General features: G+C 43.6%; 1 protein-coding gene and 1 non-coding gene across 11 annotated transcripts in view; both read right to left on the minus strand.

The window, feature by feature from the left end:
• Ttc27 (tetratricopeptide repeat domain 27) overlaps positions 1-22,642 on the minus strand; it is a 143,530-nt gene that overhangs the window by 69,183 nt on the left and 51,705 nt on the right. For all 10 annotated transcript variants that reach the window (XR_015621710.1, XR_015621709.1, XR_015621713.1 and 7 more), the window contains 3 exon segments: positions 21,627-21,740; positions 12,718-12,813; positions 9,602-9,724 (listed from right to left, as the gene is read on the minus strand). Coding sequence is in view for 4 of the 10 variants with exons in the window: in NM_001106706.1 (NP_001100176.1) it covers positions 9,602-9,724; positions 12,718-12,813; positions 21,627-21,740 (333 nt within the window). In the remaining 6 variants the exon portion in view is untranslated.
• Positions 3,067-3,173, minus strand: LOC120093282 (U6 spliceosomal RNA). The gene has a single exon (XR_015623636.1). It is a non-coding gene; the product is annotated as a U6 spliceosomal RNA (small nuclear RNA).

Below are 22,642 nucleotides of genomic sequence, written 5' to 3' on the forward strand. Positions count from 1 at the left end.
CGTGTAACTTGCCCCTGGCAAACTCTATCAGCTGTGGGTGCGTTATCATCTGGAAGATGGGTGTGGAGGGTCAGAGGGACGAAGCTACCTGGAGAAGGGGGGTACAGCAGAGCAGTGGCCCTGCCTGGTCCAGACTGACCTCTCCCCACTGTGCATTTTTATGTTAGATAAGTTAATTCTTTCTCCTTGAGATCTTACACCTCCTCCTCCTGCCAGCAGACTTCTCTCTCCAGGGCAGTGCTCGAGGCAACAGATTTCCTTGCTTCAATTCGTCACACTGCATTCCTTGGCCTTTTCATTTTCTCCAACATGTCCCAGTTTTATCCTTCCTCTTCTACTTATCCACTAAATTTGTACAATTTATTACTTTACAGAAGATGTACCCAGCTTACAAGAATACACCATTGGGATACCATGTGCAGCCCTGCAACAGCAGTTTGCAGGACCAGGGTCTTCAGAGTGCAGAAACTTTGTAGCTGGCTGCATGCGGCTCTTCCCTGTGGGAAAATGCAATATGGGGGTAGAGGGTGAAACAGGGTCTCACTCTGCTTTCCAGGCCTGTCTCAAACTCACAGCTGGCCTCCTCCTGCCTCAGCCTGTGGAATCTTGGAATGACCACAGCTCAGACACACAACTTTATAAAGACACAGGGAAGCTTGTCACTAAGTGTCTATTACATATCATTGTACTCCCACATATGCAAAGGACATTTATCAGCTTTATTAATCTATTTTATTTTTTACACAATTACTTGCACAATTACTTTTCTTAATGAAATCACATGAGTAGTGAGTCTCAGTATAAACTTAGAGCTAGGACTTAAGCAGCACCTATAATTACAGTTAAAAGAATACAGGGAGACGACACTGCGTGGCCCAGAGAGTTGACAGCGTTGGAGAGTGAAGGGAAAGAGCATGCAGGGCCTGGCCCCTCAGCAGCCAGTCAGTACACCATGAAGGATTTGGGCCTAGTTTCCATCTGGCTGTTTGGGTTTTGTTTGACTCCTGGTTTAGGGGTTCTTTTGTTTTGCTGTTTGGTTGGTTTTCATCTTTTGGATCTCTACAAGAAACCAGGAAATCTGGAGTTTTTAAAAGATGAATCTGAAAATTTTTACTATGATTTTTTTTCCCCAAACACTGCAAAAGACAGACAAAATGCCTTACTGGCCTACACTCAACTTGCAACTTCAAACTCAGGGTAGAAACTCCTAGTACTTTGTGGGAACCAATCCCCCCATTCCGTGCAGTTCAGGTAGAACTGTGGCAAATGGGGCAGCACATGATGGGACCAGTAAGCACTTCCATTTGTAACAGTATGGTGCTCTGTGGTGTTAAATGGAAACCAGACAGAGGGGGAGAGACCCCACCCTACTACTTCAATCACAGACAGCACTCTGTCAGCCTTGAGTGAAAGTTCCATCTTCAAAGGAGGGGATTTTAGTCTGAAGTAATTCCCAAACTGTACTTCTTGGCTGTGAGTTGCATGTTGATTATTTTGGATTAATGGAAGGAATTAAAGTTCTAATGTGTGACAGGAGCAGTCCTCATCTGGTCAGCATACACACACAAAAAAAGGAACAGACAAACAAACAACTATGGCCGGTCCTCCCAACCCAAAATGAGAAGGCAGAGACGAGCAGGTGGACTCAGTGGTTCTGAGTGGAAAGGGTACCCTGAGGACTAACTATCAAACTGACAGGCAGGCCTAACAACCAAGCCAGTTCACTCCAAGCAGGTGGAAAAGACAGGCCAAGAACTTAAAATGGTGCTCCTAGGAGCTGCAGAGGAGGCTCAGTTAGGATCCTCTGCTCTTACAGAGGATGGAGTATGGCTCCCAGCACCCATAGGCAGCTCACAACTGCCTGTAGTCCAGGGGATCTGACCCTCTTCTGCCCTCCATGCACATTCATGTGAGCACACACAGGAACCCACCAGATACACATAAATGAGCAAGTTTTTTAACTAAAAATGAAAATAAAAAGATCTGGCCTTCTGGCAACAGGCCTGAGTTAAAAAGAACCAAGCACATGTCCAGACCTCACAATATACATGTGAAGGGTCTCACACAATGGGTTTCCTTAACCACAGGCTTTCCCCAACCCCAAGCAGAGAGAGAACAAGCGTAGGCTGATTTCACTGAGGAGAGGTTAGCTCTCAGACAGAGGTCCTACCTGGTGGGAAGGTGCTCTACACCCCTAACAAAAGCAAGAAGGATGCCTAGGGCAGGGCTAGGATAGCACTGAAGCACCTTCTCCTCTTCCCAGGGACGATACTCCTAGCAGAACAGCTTCCTCCTGGTAGTCATGTCCCAAGAGCAACAGCTAAGAGGTGCAAAGTGCAAAGGCCCCATGTCTGGCTGGACCCTCCTAGCCTCACGACCTGTGTGGTGCTTCTGAGCCATGTGCTCAGAGCCAGCTCCTCACTAACTGCTTCTTGCATTTATGTGTGTGACAACAGCAAGCTCTGGCTTGGGATTTCTCAAAGTGTACTTGCCAACACAAACACTCCAAGTGCAAGCTAAAACAGAGTAATCTAAAGCAGGCCTAGTTATCCGATTAGCTGGTCACCTCCTATTTGCATTACCCAGCTGTGTGTGGCGCAGTTTCAATTACTGTGCCTCGGAGGGGTTTAACTCAAACATCTAATCTCCAAGTTTTATGAACGCTACAGCAACCGTGAAGGCAGGCAGGTGTGGGGACAGGACAGGCTTTATAGGGAGCAAAATCAGCTCCTGGAAGACAAAATCTGCCACTTACCAATGCTAACCAGTAAAATGACAAAGGCGATTCACGATTCAGATTTTGTCTTTTTTTGTTTTTTGTTTTTTTTTTTTTATTAACTTGAGTATTTCTTATATACACTTCGAGTGTTATTCCCTTTCCCGGTTTCCGGGCAAACACCCCCCTAATCCCTCCCCCTCCCCTTCTTTATAGGTATTCCCCTCCCCATCCTCCCCCCATTGCCGCCCTCCCCCCAACAATCTAGTTCACCGGGGGTTCAGTCTTAGCAGGACCCAGGGCTTCCCCTTCCACTGGTGCTCTTACTAGGATATTCATTGCTACCTATGAAAAATATGGAACGCTTCAGGAATTTGCGTGTCATCCTTGCCCAGGGGCCATGCTAATCTTCTCTGTATCGTTCCAATTTTAGTATATGTGCTGCCGAAGCAAGCACAGATTTTGTCGTTTCTTATGAGTAGCATGTAATGATAACAAACTGACCATGTAAAGAACAATTCATGAGACACGCTTAGAAACTGCATCATCAACAACAAATTATAGTGTTCTTATAGTTACTGGGTGAAAACCAGAGACTCTAAAGTTCCCATGAAAGTGGGAGCAAGGATGACTGCTGGGAATAAAACAGGATGGTAGCAGGTGTTTTGCCATCTGGCCAGTCTTCCATAAGGAGGCTTCTACTGGGTATTTGCTTCCCAGCACATTTTCAACTATTTGTCACGTGGGTGGTATGGTGTCAGGGGACACAGCTCTAAATAACATAGATTAAACAGCACAGAGGAAATGAGTCAGCTAGAGGGGTATCAGAGTAGTCCACACACTATACACCCTGGACGGAGACCCAAAGAGTAAGCAAGAGTTAGCGAAGAGTGACAAGAATTCTAGAGACAAGAACACAAATGTGGGACCTGAACTAAAGCCACGCCATCAAGTCAGGTAACTACTGGAGTTTCGTCTTCCTGGAGACCTGGGAATGATATGGAAGAGGCCTCAGCCTCTGCTGCTGTTTAGAGAGCAAACTAGGTCTATTCAACAAAACGAGATTTTGCCATCAACTAGAGAAAAGTCTGACAAGCCAGCCAAATAACTGAACAATTAATGCTAACAGATGAGAGCCAGTGCTGGTCCCAGGGTCAACCAAAATTAATCTTAGGTGCTTTGCCAATGGCCATTAAATTGTAAGAATGGCTACAAGCAGTACTCTAAACTAAAAAAAAGTCTGTGAACGTACCAGGGCAAGGTGTGAACGTGACCATTGCAACAATCATTAGACTCAGGCATATCTATCTCTAAATTAGCCTTTTAAAAATAAATTATTCCATTAAGCATCAGATGCCAGGATTAAAATTTCAAACATCCAGTGAAATCAAAGGCAGTGCAAACCACTGGCACAGGGCCAAGCACCAGAAGCTCAGCTGCTCCAGACATAAAACATTTGCTCCCAACTTGAAGCAGTACTTTTTAGGGCTTTGGTTAAAATTATCTGAAAACATAACTTAGAAAGATGGGCGGTGCCGAACCTGAAGGGACGGATCAGCAGATCAGGACACTTGCTGTCCGTGCAGAGGACGTGGTTTCGGTGCCCAACACCCACAAAGAGGCCAACAACAATCTGTGACTCAGCTCCCAGGGACCAAATACTCTTCTCACGGTGCACACACACACACACATATGCAAGCAAAACATGCATTCATATAAAGGCACAGTAAATAACTCTTCTTAAAAAATAGAAAGAAAAGAAAGAGGATTTCTTTGTTAAACTCAACCTTTAAAAAAAAAATCAAGATTTTTTGGGGGGAAGCTATAAGTCACAAAACTTTACAACTAAATAAATAACTACATTTCTAAAACTATGAACATTTCCAGTAATATTTAGACACAGGCGTCTGTCCTTACTCTAAGGTAATTCTTAGGAGAACATAAAGAAATCTTATATAATATACGGCTGGTGGGGAAGCATCGACTCCCTCTCTAATATACGGCTGGTGGGGAAGCATCGACTCCCTCTCTAATATACGGCTGGTGGGGAAGCATCGACTCCCTCTCTAATATACGGCTGGTGGGGAAGCATCGACTCCCTCTCTAATATACAGCTGGTGGGGAAGCATCGACTCCTTCTCTAAGGGCTTTTCTTCCAGCTGGGGCATCGCAGCTTTCCACGCTTTCTGGAAATAATTAAATTAATTTCAACGCATGCCTTGGGTATTTGCGATTCACCAACTTGCTTAATCTTCTTAAAACAAAAACAAAAACCTCAAGAAGTCTTCTAAAAAAACCACTGCTTCACTGTCTGGAAAATCTGGGTGATTCCCAGCACCCACACAGCGCCTTCCAACTGTCTCTACCTGCAGGTCGATGGGATCTGCTGCCCGATGGGATCTGCTGCCCGATGGGATCTGCTGCCCGCTTCTGGCCTCTACAGACTCTGGATATGTACCCGGCACACAGATACACATGCAGGAAAAACACATAAAGTAATCAACATAATTTTTAACAAACCCACCACCATTTCAAAAGTGGCCATATTTCCTATAGCCACTGCTATTTATTTGTTAACCAATGTGAAAGAATCGCACAGTAAGGAAAGATGAGATTAGAAACCAAGATACTCATTCTCCGTTCATTCCTTCTTTAAACAGACATTTAGCATCTATTGCGACAATAGATGCTAAAATGAAGAAACACAGTTCTATATTTGATCAAATTTGAGATGCTATCAACCATAAGGCAAATTCTTAGTGATAGAGGACAATGCTTCAATTGTTTTTTCTATTCAGTAAAGTTTGATTGATTCTTTCTGCCTTAAATACACTGTTGGGCATTTCCTATGGCAACCTCTCTTTACATAGCTTAGAACAAAACAAGGCTTAAACAACTTTGCTTGTTTTATTTTTTTTGAAACAAGGTCTTAAACTATGTAGCCCAGGCTGGCCTTGAACTCACAGAGATCCACCTGCCTCTCCCTCTCAAGGGCTGGTATCTACTTTTTGAGTATCTTTCCTTTGCAGCTTTCACGAAACACTTGGTTGTTACTTTTAAAGAAATGTTAGTGAAATTATGACAGTTTTACCAATAGAAATGTTTATTTCATGATTTCCCAACTTATTTCTCTACTTAGGTTATGTCTTTTATTTTGCTTTGTTTTTTGATTCAATACCAAATACAAGAGCTTTTCATTTTAAGTGCCAATTAAATCCTACAAATGTCATGCTGACAGTGTTGAGGGGGCAACATGGTATCCGCTATAACCAGCATGCACAGACTCCAGTATTGGTCACCTGATTGAGACCGGAAGATATCACTGTTAGCTGAAGTTCCCATTTCAAAGCTACCAAACCTTGAGCAGGCACATGTCTTAGAACCACAGCAAACATGCATGTGGCACAAAGTAAGCCCCATTCTGGAAGCACACATTACCATGGGAAAACCTAGAAGCCAAGCAGATCTCGTGTTTCTCAATAAGGAGACTGAGGCAGGGTAGATAGAATAACATGCCCCACGTCACAAAATACATGAAAGCAAGGGAGCATGTGGGTCCAGGCAGCTGTCCAGAGAAGAAGCCCTTAGTCAAATCACGCTGCTTGAGTGACCAGTGATAGACTCTGTGATCTGGGGTGAATCAGAAAGAAAGGGGAGACTTCTGCTGATGTACAAAAGAAGGGAGTGAGTGGATAGCAATGGAATTCTTTCCCGGGATCAAAATATTATATAGTCTTTACAGCAAATCCTCAATCCTGCTGTAAAAGGAGGCTGTGCTGGGAAGAGGAATGCAAAAGGCCATTTGCAGCTAGTTGCTTCACAGACACCATTTGGGACAGGATGCAGATCTATGTCAACTTCCTGGCATAACATTGCCTTTGCCCGAGAGTGGGTGTCACATGTACAAACATGGTGACATGATCTGACACAAATATCATGGTCTACACCTTTGAAGTAGACAATGGCAGCTTGCCATTAACGTCTAGGGAGAACATGTTGCTTTATGAGCTCAAGAGGACAGCCTGGAGTCAGCAGATGAGAACAAATGTGACACACTGAGGGAGCACTGGCACAATGAGTACTGAGTGCCTTAATGAGATTGTTAGGTGTATAGTCCAGAAGCCCTCCACCCCACCACTGCACCACTGCACGCACACGCGCACACACAAAGCCAATGTGGCTGCTTGCCAACTCCCAGCTAAGTCCACTGTTGTTCTAAGTTCTAAGTATAACTTTTTATTTCCCATTTCCCTTTTTATTTCCCTCTGTCCTGACCCTGCAGGCAGTCCATCTCTCTCTGAACCCCTTTCCACCACCCCATCTGCAGCTGGTAGTCGACTTCAATTCCTAAGCCCGTCTGTCTTCTTGACCTCTAACTCAAAAAGCCCAATTTTTTCTCTTACATTTCCCCCAACACAACCTCTCCCGTTGTTTTTCTTCTCAAACTCCAATAAACTTGTCCTTTAGTATTCCTCCAAGCCTATTTTAAATTCTTTGTTGATATTTAGTTACTGTACATTGAAGTGGAAATTTCTGGTTTCTTGCTGAGCAGACACAGAAGAGAGGATGTTTTGCTGAGGTAGACACGGGTGGGAGGCTGTCTCACTGAAGCTGAGCAGACATAGGTGAAACAGACACAGGTGAGAAGACGTTTTGCTGGAGCAGACATGTGAAAGGGTGCATGATGATTAGAGAGAATGTAAACCCCACAGACAATGTGACAAAGCTCTTGCACTGGTCCCCCTGCCCCACTCTGCTAGTCTTTGCGGATGATGCTCTTGCACTGGTTCTCCTTGCACTGTTCTTTGCTTGCCATGAACTTGCCAGAGAGCCCTTGATATCACAGCATCTTCTTGTTGCCCCCTTGGACTCGTGCTGATTCGGCAGAGCCTTGCGGCATCTTCTGGATCCAGCCACTACTAAGTGTCCTATGTTTTGGACAGGGCTGCTGATATTCTGACGACAAAGAGTGGATCTCCCCAAAGCACTACTTCTAAACAGGCCCACAATCCCTAATTCCTGTTAACCTTTCTTCTGCCCCTACCTCTGGTAGGTGGGCTAGGAGGGAGGTTCATAAACTCGCCAAAGAACCCTAATTAAAGTAGGTAATGAAAAATCCAAGCCTACATTACATGTGTGCATGAGTATGCATGAGGAGGTCAAAGGGCAACTTTATGGCATTAGCTCTCTCCCACAAGCTCACCTGGGTTCAACGGTGGACCCCATACTGCCAGGCTGAATGGTGGTTTTGTTGTTGTTGCTTCTTATTTGTTTTTTAAATACCTCCTCTCCTCTCTGTCCCTCCTGTCCCCCATCCACTCCTCCTTTTCTCTTCCTTAGAGATCAAGGAGCCATGGCATATCAAGTGGCAGTAAGACTGAGCACCTCCTCTTTTATTAAGGTTAGACAAGGCAACCCAGTAGAAGGAAAGGCAGGCCACAGAACCGGAAAGTCCCTGCTCCCACTGTTGGGAGTCCCAGAGAAGACAAGCTATACAACTGCACACATGTGCAGAGGGCCTAGCTCAGTCCGGTGTGGGCTCCCTGTTGGAGGTTCAGTCTCGTGAGCTACTGTGGACCCAGGCTAGGTTCTGTGTGCTTTCTTGACCCCTCTGCCTCCTACAGTCCTTCCCCCTCTTCTGAAGGCTTCTCCAAGCCCTGCCTAATGTTTGGCTGTGGTTCTCTGCATGTGTTTGCATTAGTCCCCTAAGGAAGAGCAAGTGTCATACACACAGGGCCGGTGCGGCGGCTCCATCTTAAACTGTTTCATCTGCCATTTTAAAACGTGTGAAAGGCACCATGAATCCTGTGGTGACACTGCTGGTTCTGCCCTAGACAACTCAAAGAACTTCACTACCATTGACCAATTCACGAAAGACATACAACTGTCACAGTTCTTTTTTAAAAAAGAATTATTTACTTTATGTATATGAGAACACTGTCCTCAGACACACCAGAAGAGACATCCTCATAACAATGGAAAAGGTAAAAGTGGGAGTAAAACCCACCTGAGGGTTTTACTGTGCCGCACGCTCTCTATCTCGTCACATATCTCGTCACGGTGAGAACCCCCAGGCTGGGGCTGCAGCACTCACTCAGCAGTTGAAAGCGCTGGTGCAGGGAGCCGCAGTTCAGTTCCCAGCACCACCAAGTGACCCAGCCATTCGGAACTCCAGTTCCTGACCACCTGACACCCGCTCTGGCCTCTGCGGGCATGAAGCACACATATGGTGCACACACATAGATACAGGCAAGACGCCCATGCACATAAAATAAAAATAGTTTTAATTAATATATGATTTCAATGTGTTCAGTTTAATGACTACTCACAATGTAGAGACACAAGCGTTAAAATATGGTCCACTTATAAGGAGAAGAAACAACAGATTAATAACAGATGCAAATATTACAACATTTTCTCTGTTGACTCGATTTAAGAGTGGAATTAAATATGTATCACACACCTAATAATGCTTCTGCCTCGGCAGGGGCCACACAGACTTTCTCACACAGATTCAGACTCCTAGATAATCTCTCTAATGTCCACAGTCTCTGATCACCAGGTACCCCAAAGATAATGAAAATAAATTTCTCATATTTTACTTCAAAGTTGTGCTACAGAAGAGTCAATAGAAAAACAAATCAAAATGTACAGTGCCTTCAAAATTTTTATTATTCTTTCTCAAATGCCAAATATCGTATCAACTCCAGGCTGCTTTTCTCTTTTATGAACACAGAAAACATGTTGCATAACATAAATCAGAGAAAACACTAAAAAGTCTTAAGTTAAACAAGGAATGCAAGCAAATGCTATCAGAAGGGTCTCTCTAAAGAGCAAGGGAGACAGTGGAGGAAAACGACGCTCACATAACTGTCAGTCACCTACCTTCCCGTGCTGCCCAGCCCTTTCATGGCAGATGACTACGTCCTCCCACATCTCCAGCTTCTCAAATATCTGCAGGGCTGAGCTGGTGCATCCCAACTCAAACAGCAAACCTGCGAGCTGGCGCTGGGGAAACAGGAGCAGCGAGACATCACATCCCTGCTATGAAGGAAATCCCGTTTTCCTTCCTGTACTCCAAACCACCTGTTAAAAGGCCATGCACTGTAATACATACATCTCCTACTGAACTCAACTCTACTATCTAGGAGTTTGTGAGGACCACGTTTTTACTTTAGTAAACTTTTCTACGGGGGATGAAATACTAAAAACAAAAGAGAAACTGATCAAAATACTCAATGCCTTTCATTTTTAATGCAGAAAACCACATCAATTATTTCCTTCTTATCTAAGGAGTCCTTCCATGAGAACCTCTGATCTATAAAGGTCATGTCCAATAAATCAGTGTTTAAAGCTTCACAGAAGCAATGCAGACAGCTTAAAGCTCTTTGCCTAACATGAGGCATCTCTGGCAATCTCCGCACCCCTGCTAATTCAGACACATTCTAGTGATCTAGTCACTTACTGTCACAGTTCCAGGAAGATCACAATGAGCAGACTAGGCTAGGGCAGTAAAACTTAAGTTCAACCATAAGCAGACTGTTTTAGGTGGCCCGTCGTACAGGTACGGAACACATAGCGGAGATGCTGCTGGGGAGTAAACTGTGCTGTTTGTCTGTGTCTTACTGCTCTCTGCAAATCCAGGTCACATTTAAGGACTAAAAAGCTAGTGGACGCTTAGGCATGGGGCATGCACCTTTATCTCAATACTGGGAGGCAGACGCAAGTGGATCTCTGCGTGCTGAAGGCCAGCCTGGTCTACGTAGTGAGTTCCAGGATAGCCAGGGATGTACATTGAGACTTTGTCTCAAAAAGAAAAGGGGATAAGGCTTAACGGTATCTCTATAAAATACCATAACATATAGGAGCATCTGGCAATTTCACAGCATTGAATTACATACAAGCTACAGGAGCAGACACAATTTGCTGCTCATGCAAGAAGTATGGTTGATTAAAAGGTGAAGAAACTCGGGATGATATGGTTGACCAGTCAGTCGTAAAGACTTTTCTTAAATTTCTTTTGGCACTTACCTTTCAAATAATACATAAAGATACAGTTAGCTACTATGATGAAAGCAAAAGGGCATTTTAATTTAATGAAAAATGACCCACATTTTATCAACTGCCTAAGGACTCTAAAACCATAGCTTCCTAAGGAGACAGACAATCATCTAAATTTGGATTTCCTGTCTGTACAGAAATAGCTACATAGCTGGAGAGCAGGCTTAGGCTCACAACCAAAGAGCAGAAGCTTCACACTTAACAGACATGTTGTCTTATAACAATAGCTCAGAATCCCAACTGCTGACCAACCACAAACCACACAGGACAATGCGCTTCATTAGCAACACAGACAGGGACCATGCACACCAAAGGTGTCAGCTGCTGACTCCTCCTGGATGAAGACGCTGCTCCTGAGGTTAGAGCCTCACATTCTGCTCCCTGTGCTTTTTGTTAAATGTATAAGGAAGGTGGCTTCCAAAGTGTAATAATAACTTAACCTAGTTTAAAATCCTGACCCCTCTAAGAATTCTCATAACAGGACTTCTGGGCCACTGGATAGTAGGCAGTTTTCTAATTCTCCATATCTACCTGTGTATATAATACACAGGTGATGGGACAGGAAGCTGAATAAAAGGCAAGTCACTAAATCATCTAGAAACCTCTGACTGATATTATTTAATTTGTACCATAGAGCCTCATCTATAAAATCAGTGTGATAAAATAAGGTCATGTGGAAACTGCAGAACAACACGTATGCATCCTGCTAAGTGTGCCATTAATCTCAGCACTGGGGAAGCAGGCGGAGCTCTGTGAGTTTCAGGTTTGCCAGGGTACACAGTAAGACTCAGTCTGAAATGTGTTTGGGGGCGGTAAGAGAAAGTAAAGTGCACTAAATATGAAGACACTGGGAGCTAGTTCCTGTGCAAAGGTCACTGCTCTGGGGCTCAATTCTCTACTCCATAAAGTTTAGAAACAACTTAAGGGGGCATATCCATCATCCAGGAGGAGCACGGGGACAAGGGCCACACACCAGCTCTGTGTGGCTTTAGGAGAAGAAAAACAATTGGACATATTCCAAAACATGAAGTGCTAAATAAATGCCTTGGTTTGGAGTTAGTTTATGTATTTATTTATTTATTTATTTATTTATTTATTTATTTATTTTTGTTTTTGGAAACAACATCGTTAAAAGGTTCAAAGGTTTATTGTTTGGTATAAAGTCCTTAAAGACATTTAAATATACAGTGCTGGGGCTCAAGAGATGGTTCTGCCATGAAGAACACTTCCTACTCTTCCAAGACCAGAGTTCAGTTCCCTGAATCATGTCAATGGCTCACAACCACCTGCAACTCCAGCTCCAGGACACTGTCTTCTGTCCTCCATGGTGACCTGCACACACACACACACACACACACACACACACACACACGCACACGCACACACTTCCTCACACACTCACATGCACAAACACTCACAAACTTAAAATCATGTTTTCATACTCACACAACCTCACACACAATACACTCAAACTTGTACATAATAAAAAAATAAAAGTAAATCTTTAAAAAGCTAATATAAAATGTCCTTTTGGAAATGGAAGCAGGCAGGCAAATCTCCTGAGAGGCAAAAGCCACTCTTTCCTTAGCTAACGCTCTCTTTCCCTCTTCCCAGTGCCTTCCCCTGGACACCGACCTACGCTTGCATCTCTATTACAACCTTCTCTTAATAAACTCCAACGCACAAAAAGGAAAACAAAGCATTTATGATTCTCCTATCTTAATTTCTAGGATTCTATCTACTATCAAGTTAAAACTATTCTAAACATTTATAAATCATCTTAATCAAAACAGAATCTGAAACAATTGCAATCCCCAACTGCTTTTATTAATTTCACTGAAAATTTTAAAGATTCAAAAAATACGTTTAAGTCATCCCTTTCCGATGCATTTTCTTTTCTAACTTAGGGTATTTTTCCTATCAACTACAAACAGAAGTACCTCGACAGCCCAGTGAGGGGGCACTTGACAGCAGTAGAAAATCTTCAGACGCTCCAGTACAGATGTGGTTTTATCTTCAAATTGGTCTGCAAGAGCCTAAAGAATACATAAAATCATCATAGTCTGTATGCATAATTTTTAATGTAAACAACAGTCATTTTGTCAAGGTTAGAGATTTATGAAGTTTCTTTTAAGTATTTTAAAATCTTGAAATTTAATCAAAACATCTATAAACATGCACATTTAAATACTTCCAGGAAAATTTTTAACTAAATTTCTTATAATAAATCTTTCAAAGAACTACCATCATTACTAAAAGTTTTCATTTTATCTAAGAAAATTGTTCTCTACTGTATTTATCTCCAACATAGTGGCATTTTGACAATGTCACTCCCAACGTCAAAGACAGAGTAACTATATAAAGAGTTTGGGTCTCCCCCGCTCAGGAATTAAGTAATGAGAAAAGGCAGGTCTATCCAATTACACACAAGTACTTTCATTCTTCAGCAAGAGATGTCAGGGTGGGCATCCATTCAGGCAAGACCATCTGTGTGTGCAGCGGGCAGCTGCAAGCTATGTAACTGAAGAATTCCTGTGATGTCCTAAAATTCCCGACCTGCTAATGAAAAGCAGCTCCCAGACTACACCGAGTAGCAGATGAGATGACTGAGATGGCTCTTTGGAAGCAGGAACCCAGGCCAACTGCAGAGGCAAAGCTGGCACCACAGAGTAGCCATGTGGCTGGCCATCGAAAGCTCCCCACGAATGTCACCTTGAATACAGACATAGTTTGAATCTGAGACAAACACACGGACGGCAGCTCTGTTACCTCAGTCGTCCTCAGGTTTGTACTACACAGGCTTTTTCTAGTATCGAACCTTCTTTTTGGAGGCGGGCAGGAGTTGGGAGAACACCTCAAGACAGGGTTTCTCTGTGTAGCCCTGGCTGTCCTGGAACTCACTCTGTAGACCAGGCTGGCCTCAAACTCGGAGATCCTTCTGCCTCTACGTTCTGAGTGCTAGAATTAACAGGGTGTACAACTGAGTTACTGTGACTTTTTTCCCACAATGATTGAGTTATTAGTAACTTTTTTTGGGGGGGGAGACAAGGTTTCTCTGTATAGCCCTGGCTATCCTAGAGCTTGCTTTGTAGACCAGACTGGCCTCAAACTTATGTAGATCTACCTGCTTCTGCCTCTGAGTAATAGGGCTAAAGGCATGTGTCACCACACTGGGGTTAACATTAACATACCTTTGTTTTCCTGACACACACAAAGCTGTTATATAGGGTGATGCCCTTGCATTTAAAGATGGCAGAGCACCATGTGACAGCTGGCACACATCCTCGGACGGAAGTAATGCTGTATTATACAAATATTTACAAATATCAATTTAAAATTTAAAAATAAAGTTAAGAATCAATAATGAGCCTCCTTAGAAGAAAGATAAGGACAGGAATCTAAAACATCCTGACAAAACCTGCTGTGATTTGATATGAAATGTCCCCCAAAGGCTGATGTGTGTGAGCACTTGGTCCCAACTGTGGAGGGGACAATACGGGGAGGCTGCAGAACCTTTGCACCAAGAGTGCTAACAGGCAGCACAACAGGAGTGACGGATGGATGGATATGTCTGCCTTTAGTTCTGATCTCAGGACTCTCGGCTTCGTGATTGGCCAGTGAGAATTGCCATGGTGCCCGAAGCTTCCACCAACAAACTGAGTTGTTCTCACAAAACCTTCCCTGCCACAATGAACTAACATCTCCTGAAACCTGGAGACAAAGTCAATCCCTTGGCTGCCTTTACTGGGTATTTTATTAGAGATGAGGAGAACAGTAAGAACCACAGAGCAGAGCACACACCAGTCCCTAAGTGGCACAGCAGCTCCAAAACCATGGCTCTCCGCAGCGTGCAAGAGAGGACATCCACTCATTAGTTCCGTGTCTCACAGAATGAGTTCGTGTGTCAGAACAAATGCAGCAGGACACATCCCTTCTGGGCAGCCCGAGAGTCTACTCAATAGAGTCAGTCAGAACAAACTGAGACATAACCACACTCCTCAACCATCTTGGACAAAGCTCCCTGGCCATGCCTCAGAGAAACTTAATAGCAAAAAGGATGCATGCTCTACCCAGGCTGTCTCACTGAGGGAGGGCGGGACCCAGGGAGGAAGGGAGGGCCGGAGAGCAAAGAACAGCAACTCTGGCTAAAGACATATGGCCACAATACATAAATAAATATCACAGGATTCCTTCATGTCAAAACACAGGCCTTTTTTTTTAAACCAACATACCACTTTTTTCAAAAGGAAAAAAAAATAGCTTTTACTTAATAAACCTAAAATCTAAAAGTAACATATACAAGTTACCAAGTCCTAGTTGTGTGTAGAACTTTATTTTCAAACAAAATCCATGTTGTTTGATGATATGATGAAGTACTATAAACTACTCAGTAAGCAGTTCATGGTTTATTAACAATCGCTTTTTTGTGCATTTCTTTTTTTTTTTTAAAGATTTATTTTATGTATGTGAGTACACTGTAGCTGTCTTCAGACACACCAGAAGAGGGCATCAGATCTCATTACAGATGGTTGTGAGCCACCATGTGGTTGCTGGAAATTGAACTCAGAACCTCTGGAAGAGCAGACTGTGCTCTTTTTTTTTTTTTTTTTTTTTTTTTTTTTTGGTTCTTTTTTTTTCGGAGCTGGGGACCGAACCCAGGACCTTGCGCGTCCTAGGTAAACGCTCTACCACTGAGCTAAATCCCCAGCCCCCAGACTGTGCTCTTAACCGCTGAGCCATCTCTCCAGCCCCCTTTTTGTGCATTTCAGATACTTATGGATGACCTACAGGTATTTATGTCTGATGTACTGGATGCTCTCTGAAGCAGCAAAGACCCCCCAAATAGAACAGTACCAACTGTGCTTCTCAACTCCTAGTGCCGAGACCCTTTAATACAGTTCCTCATGTTGTAGTGACCCCAGCCATAAAATCATTGTTGCTGTTACTTCACAACTGTGACCTTGCTACTGTTATGAACACAATGTAAAGACCTGGCAGGCAACCCCTGCACAGGTGAGAACACTCGTGTGACTTCCCTACAAGGGCTGAACTGGCTCCACTTGTAATAAAGATTAATGTGGCACTAGGTCCTGCTCTCCTGCACAGAAGACTTTTTGCTATCTCACGCCTGACCATCACCTAGACAATGTTTAGCTACCACTAAAACTAAGAACATTAAACTAGCAGACAAAAAGGGTGGCAGTATACTGCCAGTCCCTCCACTGAGTTCCAAAGACCTTTTTAGGATTTGCTAATTCACTAATTTGCCATTGTTTGAGTGACATGTCCTGCAGAGGCTCACGAGTTTGCACACTTAATCTCCAGCTGTGGTATTACACAGGGTGGGTGTGGAGTCTCTGAGCCAAAGGCCCTGGCCGGCAACAGCGGGTTACTAGGGTTTTCAGAGCCAGTTAATTTTTAGCAATTTCTCAGGTAATTCTACCATACTCAAATAAACTGGGATCCTTACAGACACAGTCAATAGGAAAAGCAGAGCTGACATTACCAATGACCTAATTCCCTTCCAGGTCTACCCACAAAGAAAGCATCATTCAACCTCAGTGACATTCACCTATGAAAGGATTTTATAAATAGTTCTTGCCCCCTCAGCAAATCTACAAGGAAGGCTTCCTCATGAAAGCTTTGTAGTTTTGTGTTGTTTCACATCTTTCTTCATTTCTGTAGCTTCATTTATTTTACTTCTGTTTAATAAGAGTGTTTTGCCTTTCCTGGATACTGCTTGTGTGTCTCGTGTCTGCAGAGCTCGGGGGCATCAGATCCTATGTAACTGGGTTACAGACGGTTGTGAGCCACCATGTGCAAGGTCGTCTGCAAGAGCAACAAGTGCTCTTAAACGCTCAGTCCCATCTCCATGCCCGACAGCTTTTTATTTCAGACACTTAAGATGCACTGATGGTTGTTAGTACCAGTTACTAATCCCAAGTATCACATGTATTCACTGGGAGCAAGACCAGAGGTAACCCAGCAGATCTCAAACTTTCCAAAATCCTCTTGTCAGCCTTCCCAAATGCTGGGCTACAGACACACACCACTGTTACCTTGTAGGTTGATGTCACTATGCAGTTGACGGCTGGCACCAGTTAGATCAAGTCCATGATTGGACAGTAAAAGAATAAGGCAGGAACAAAGTTTTTGTAGGGAGGGAAAGAAGGAAGAGGGAGAATCAAAATGGAGACTGAGAAAGATGACCCAGATCCAGGTGGTCCTGAATTGCCAAGGGACAAGCTGGGATGGATTTCTGTAGGCAAATTCATCTTATCTAGGTGGGCAGTTTATATCCTTATCAATTGGTTGTAAGTTTCTTGTGTGGATTTATTGTACATTGAGTATTTAACATATAAATCTGGTTGTTGAGTTATTGTTGTTATTACCGAGTAGCTGGGACTAGAGTTCCCTGCTGGCCAGGGCTGGCCAGGGTGACCAGCCATGGGAGCGGAGAGACCGCTGGGGTGAGAAGACAGCTAGGCTAACATGGTTTGGTGCCTCACTGGAACCAGCTGCCACTGAGATAAATTAATGTTAGTTCTATATGGCGCTCTGGTGCCAGCACTAAAACTGATCGTGACTTTTTTTTACTATTATTATTATTATTATTATTATTATTATTGTACTGCAACAGTACCTGCTTGGTTTCAATTTTAAGGGCATTTCTCCTAAACTCCTTCTAAAACCGAAGTTGTTGGTCCATCAAACCATAGATGGAGTCCCAACCACATACCAATAATAACAATGCCCACATCTCCAGGAGCTGCAGTCTCATGGGTCAGAGTGAATGAAAGGTTGACCCATGAGGGTCAGAGTGAATGAAAGGTTGACCCATGAGGGTCAGAGTGAATGAAAGCTATGTCTCTTCCTTTTGCTGCTGTTCTCAGTAAAAAATAATTCCCAGAAAAACCTACGGAAGATCAAGACTAAAACGTAAAGTTAGCACAGAGAATGATTTAGTATGTAAGCCAATTCTGTACAAGGCCTGGTATGATTTAAATCGTGTGCAAGAGTATGGGCGCACATCTTCAAAGGAGCAGAGCTGATCCCCAAGGGCCTTCCCTGTCACTGAAAGCAAGACATTCTCACTAGAAGGATATCAAAGTATCTGGACTCGCTGAAGCGCCGAGAGCGACTAGCTGATGATCTAAAAGGTCTGATCACATGCCAGGTCACCTTTGATTTGCTTTGTTGTGCAATCTTTGTAAATATGTGTGTATGCAGGACCAAACTTACTTTAAAAATCTAAAAGTATGTACTTAACCAAATATATCAACAGTCAGGTGATTTTTTTGACAGGGGCCTGAACTCAACAGTAATTTACAAATGGAGGAATCGAGTAGACTCCTAAGGAAAATAATCCTCTGTGGGAAGGAGAATTAGAATTAAGATCTACTAAGTTCCAACCTCATCCTTAAACCTATGCCAAGCCAGTAGTACATAATAATTTGAGAGCGGCACCTGAGAGAAACAGAACGCCAGGTAAAACTCCTAGGACTCCGCAGCAGGCAAGTGACAGCTTCTTCTAAGCCTTGTCTCATCTCTACTTGGACAATGACCAGACTGCGAAATGAAAAGCAGTTTCTTGCTGGAAGAACACTGGGAACTGCGTCAGACCATTCTTTCCTGCACTCAAATCCCACAACACAGAAATCAGGACCCAACGTCACTAAGTTGTTTAGCTGCTGTTGTTAATGGGAGCTGGAAAAGCTACAGCTTCACAGCAAAGACAGGAGAGGAGCTTGAGGAAGCCGGGGGACCATACTGATACACACTTCCTTAGCCACGCCTTGGGTCAGTACTCTTCAGACTTCTGACTTCAAGTCCCTTGACTTTTCAAAATTCCTGAGAGACTGCAAAGCAATTTTGTTTTCATGAACTGTAATCTCCACATTAAGCTGGATGGAACAAGAGTGAAGACCCATGCATGAGTTCCCCTAACTTCGTCTTCAACAAATGGTGCTGGGAGAAATGGACATCTACATGAAGAGTGAAATTACCCTCTATCTATCACTTTGTATGGAAACTAACTCAAAATGGACCAAAGACCTAAATCTGAAACCTGAACCTGCTAGAGGGAAACAATGACATCCCTACAGGATATGGGGTTAGGAAAGGACTTTTCTGAATAGGACTCCATTTGCCCAGGAACTGAGCCAACAACTAACAAATGGGACCTTGTAAAACTAAAATTCCTCCATACCAATAAGAGGCAAAGAGGAAACCCACAAGGAGGGAGAAATCTGCCAGCTATCATCTGACAGAGAATCAATACCCAGATACGTAAAACAAAACAAAAACATCAAAAACTTAAAAAGCAAATGACCTATTTGAAAAGCAGAAAAAATTGGGATCTGAATAAAGTTCTCAAAAGAAAACAACAATAGGTAAGAAATATTCATCAAAAACTCTATTCTCATGAGGAAGAGAACGCTGAATAACAATAGAAAAGGCTATACTTTAAAAAAGAAGAGTAGAGGGGCTGGGGATTTAGCTCAGTGGTAGAGCGCTTACCTAGGAGGCGCAAGGCCCTGGGTTCGGTCCCCAGCTCCGAAAAAAAGAACCAAAAAAAAAAAAAAAAAAAAAAGAAGAGTAGAGAATGACTACTGTCTTAGTGACTGTTCTAGAGCAATAAGACCCATGACTGGGCAACTACGCTAAAGGAAAGCGTTTCTGGGAGCTGGCGTACACTTTCAGAGGCTTAGCCCATCACCCTCATGGCGGGAGGCATGGCAGTATGCACGCAGATCTGAAGCAGCAGCTGACAACGACTACAGCTTGAATCAGAGGCAGAGGGAGAGGCTGGCTCAACCTGGGCTTTGAAACATTAAAGTTCACTCCAGTGACATATTTACTCCAATAAAGCCATCCCTCTTAATCCTTCTAATCCTTCCAAATAGTGCTAAGCTATGGAGACTAAGCTTCAAATATATGAGCCTCTGAGGGTCATTTCTTATTCAAACCACCAGAGCTACTGCCAACTGTGACCCCACTGTAATGTACTCAGCTAAAGACCACAGCACTGTCTTGATGCTCACATACGCTCTTATCCCGAAGAGACAACAACAGTTACAGAACTAAACCTAGAAGATTTCATGGGATAGACTGGTTTTTCTTTTTTCTTTTTTTTTTAATTTTATATATATATATATATATTTTTTTTTATTAGATATATTTCTTTACTTACATTTCAAATGTTATTCCCTTTCCCGGTTTCCTATCCACAAACCCCCATCCCCTCCCGGGATGGAGTGTTTTTAACAGCTTGTCTTGAGTTTGTAATTCTCTCTCCCTTATGGCTTTTAGAATCTTTGGTAATTTACCTTAATATATGATGCTACATTTTCTTCTTAATTATGGCATATGTCACTTAAGGTGCTCTATGATTTAGGACCTGTCGTTGGAGCCCCCAGTATAACTGCTTATAACTAAAGTACGGCCCATACAAACTGTCAGTAAGCAGCCAGACAAATCTGAGCAAGCCGCCCGACTTCAGCACACCTGCATTTCTTCTAACAGGAATAGGGCATGATTGAACGTTTCCCTTAGAGCCCCTTCCTAACCCTTCAGTATCCCTCAACCTTAACAGTTCATCATTTAGTGCTATACAGTGTTGGCAGGACACCAATTGCTGCAGAAATTAAAACATGTTTTATATAGAAACCATTGTTTTATACATACACTTGTTATTTTAAACCATTTCCTCACTCTTGAGAGATGTAGTAATTTCAACAAACACCGAAGCACTACGCTGTGAATCAGAGGAACTGGCAAAGGTTCAGTACATGAGCTAAGTGGCTCAACAAAAGCAGCAAATTAGACAGACCACAGAATCATCCTGTCACATGGGCTGGCTAATTTCCAAAACCTGGGAGTGGGGGAAATAAGGGTTTTTCTTTCTCCTCAAGTGCTGCCTTGCTGAGGCAGAAATGACAACTCTAACTCTGTTCCTCAAGTAGACACACACGCCTCTCCTGGTGAGGCGGCACAGCACGAGAAGGTGAGGAGGTAAAACATTCCGTGCAGCAGAGTGACATCTCTGGCCTTTTGGCTCCATGTCCCCACTCAGAGCATGTTCTCAGCCTCTCACACCAAAGACAGAGCCCAAGCTGTGCGCAGAAGTGGGAGGACTAAGAGTTTACTCTTGGCTGTACAGTGAGTTGGAGGCCAGCATGGATACATGACAAGATTTGGGATTACAGAGGAGAATTGCTAAGGTCACAAAGCTACAGATGAAAGGGACAAAGCTGCACATTGTGGCCAAATTCTAAAACCTGTAACCTAAATAACAGCAAACTGTGAGCAGATACAGGCCAGCCTGCTCTTCCAAGTGCTGTTAGCTCCGCCCCCACAGTTGCCTGGCAACAGCCAGGCTGCCTGACTCACTCTAAAAGGGGCTGCTTGCCCCTTCCTCTCTCTTGCTCTTGCCTTCCTGCTCCAGCTCTGTCCCCTCATCCCTTCCTCACTCCCCATTCCCTTTCCCTTTCTCTCCCCACGTGCTCATGGCTAGCCTCTACTTCTCTTCTTCTTCTCCTTCTCCTTCTTTTTCTTCTTCTCCCTCCCTCTCCCTCTCTCTACCTTTCTCTCTGCCTCTGCCTTTACTACCCTCTTAACTCTGTTCCCCATGCCCTGAATAAACTATTCTATACTACACTGTTGTGTGGCTGGTCCCTCAGGGGAAGGGACGCACCAACAAGGGCCTGCGGAGGCACCCCTTCCCCCACACCTCACCACACATCCACCAAAGCATATCCCCTCTCTCTATATCTTTTTATAAGCACATCAAGTGCCACATGTAAACATGGATTCCAGCAACAGAGGAAGGGAATGTCAGTCACATTACCTGGGTCTGCCTCATTGCCCGCTCCACTCGCCGTGTGCTTCCTCTCTCAAGTTTTGTCCGGAGGATCAAGGCTGAGGTCTGAATGGCCCAGAACTTTGGTTGTGAAAGTAAACACTGATGGAAGAAAGGAGAGGGCAGAGAAAGAAGGGGTCAGTCAGAGGCAGCTCTTAGAGGTGCCAACCCCCAAAACCACAATGCAGCAAAATGCGGGGAAATGCAGATTTGACTCCCCAAGCAGACAGGCAAAGGGCTTTTCTCTTTCTCAACTTATATATAGTGCACTATTTTTAATGTAGGAGAATCCTTTTAGCTGTGGTTAGAGTAGGGAGTCCCAAAGGTTAGAGGCCCTAACTTCAGACAAAATGCTTTCCTAAAGAGGGCATCTCTAATGGAAGTTAAAATATGCACATACTGAAACCTAACCCAGAGAAAGCCATGCCAACCCTCAAACAGAACTCGGGAAGAAACTTTAAGTAAAACCATCAGTGCTAAAAAAAAAAAAAGGAAAAGGAAAAGTTCTGAGGGACACCAAGTGTACGGTGGGAAATGGGGGCTGCTTGGGCACACTTTACAGTCCCTCAGACAGTGGTGGGGAATGCACAGCTGTCCCTGGGTGGTCAGCCCAACACCAACCTTCACTAAAGCTCATTACAAGCAAAGGGGCTTGTTTATCTGACAGCTGATGCCATCCTCCTCAGCTGTGTGTTGGCTGCTTCTAAACTAGCATTTCTTGTCTCTAGAGGGCAGCTGTGTGGAGCACCCCAGCCAAAGTCCAGTTAGTCATCTTCAGCCGACCGCACAGTAGAAGCACCTGGGAGTGTTTACAACTTTACAAGGAAGTAGACTTCCAGGAAAGGAGGATCTGGGCAGCCATATTTTTTTTTAAAGTACTCCATAGGTAATGGTTAAGCACAGCCTAAGAACTATTAAATTAAAATAACACAAGTTTGTCTCCGAGCAAATTTATCCATAATTCACAATGTTCATTAATGACACCAAAGTCCTTAGAACTCCTC

This window comes from Rattus norvegicus, chromosome 6 (assembly GCF_021556685.1).
Source record: "Rattus norvegicus strain SHRSP/BbbUtx chromosome 6, alternate assembly SHRSP_T2T, whole genome shotgun sequence".
Lineage (NCBI taxonomy): Eukaryota > Metazoa > Chordata > Mammalia > Rodentia > Muridae > Rattus > Rattus norvegicus.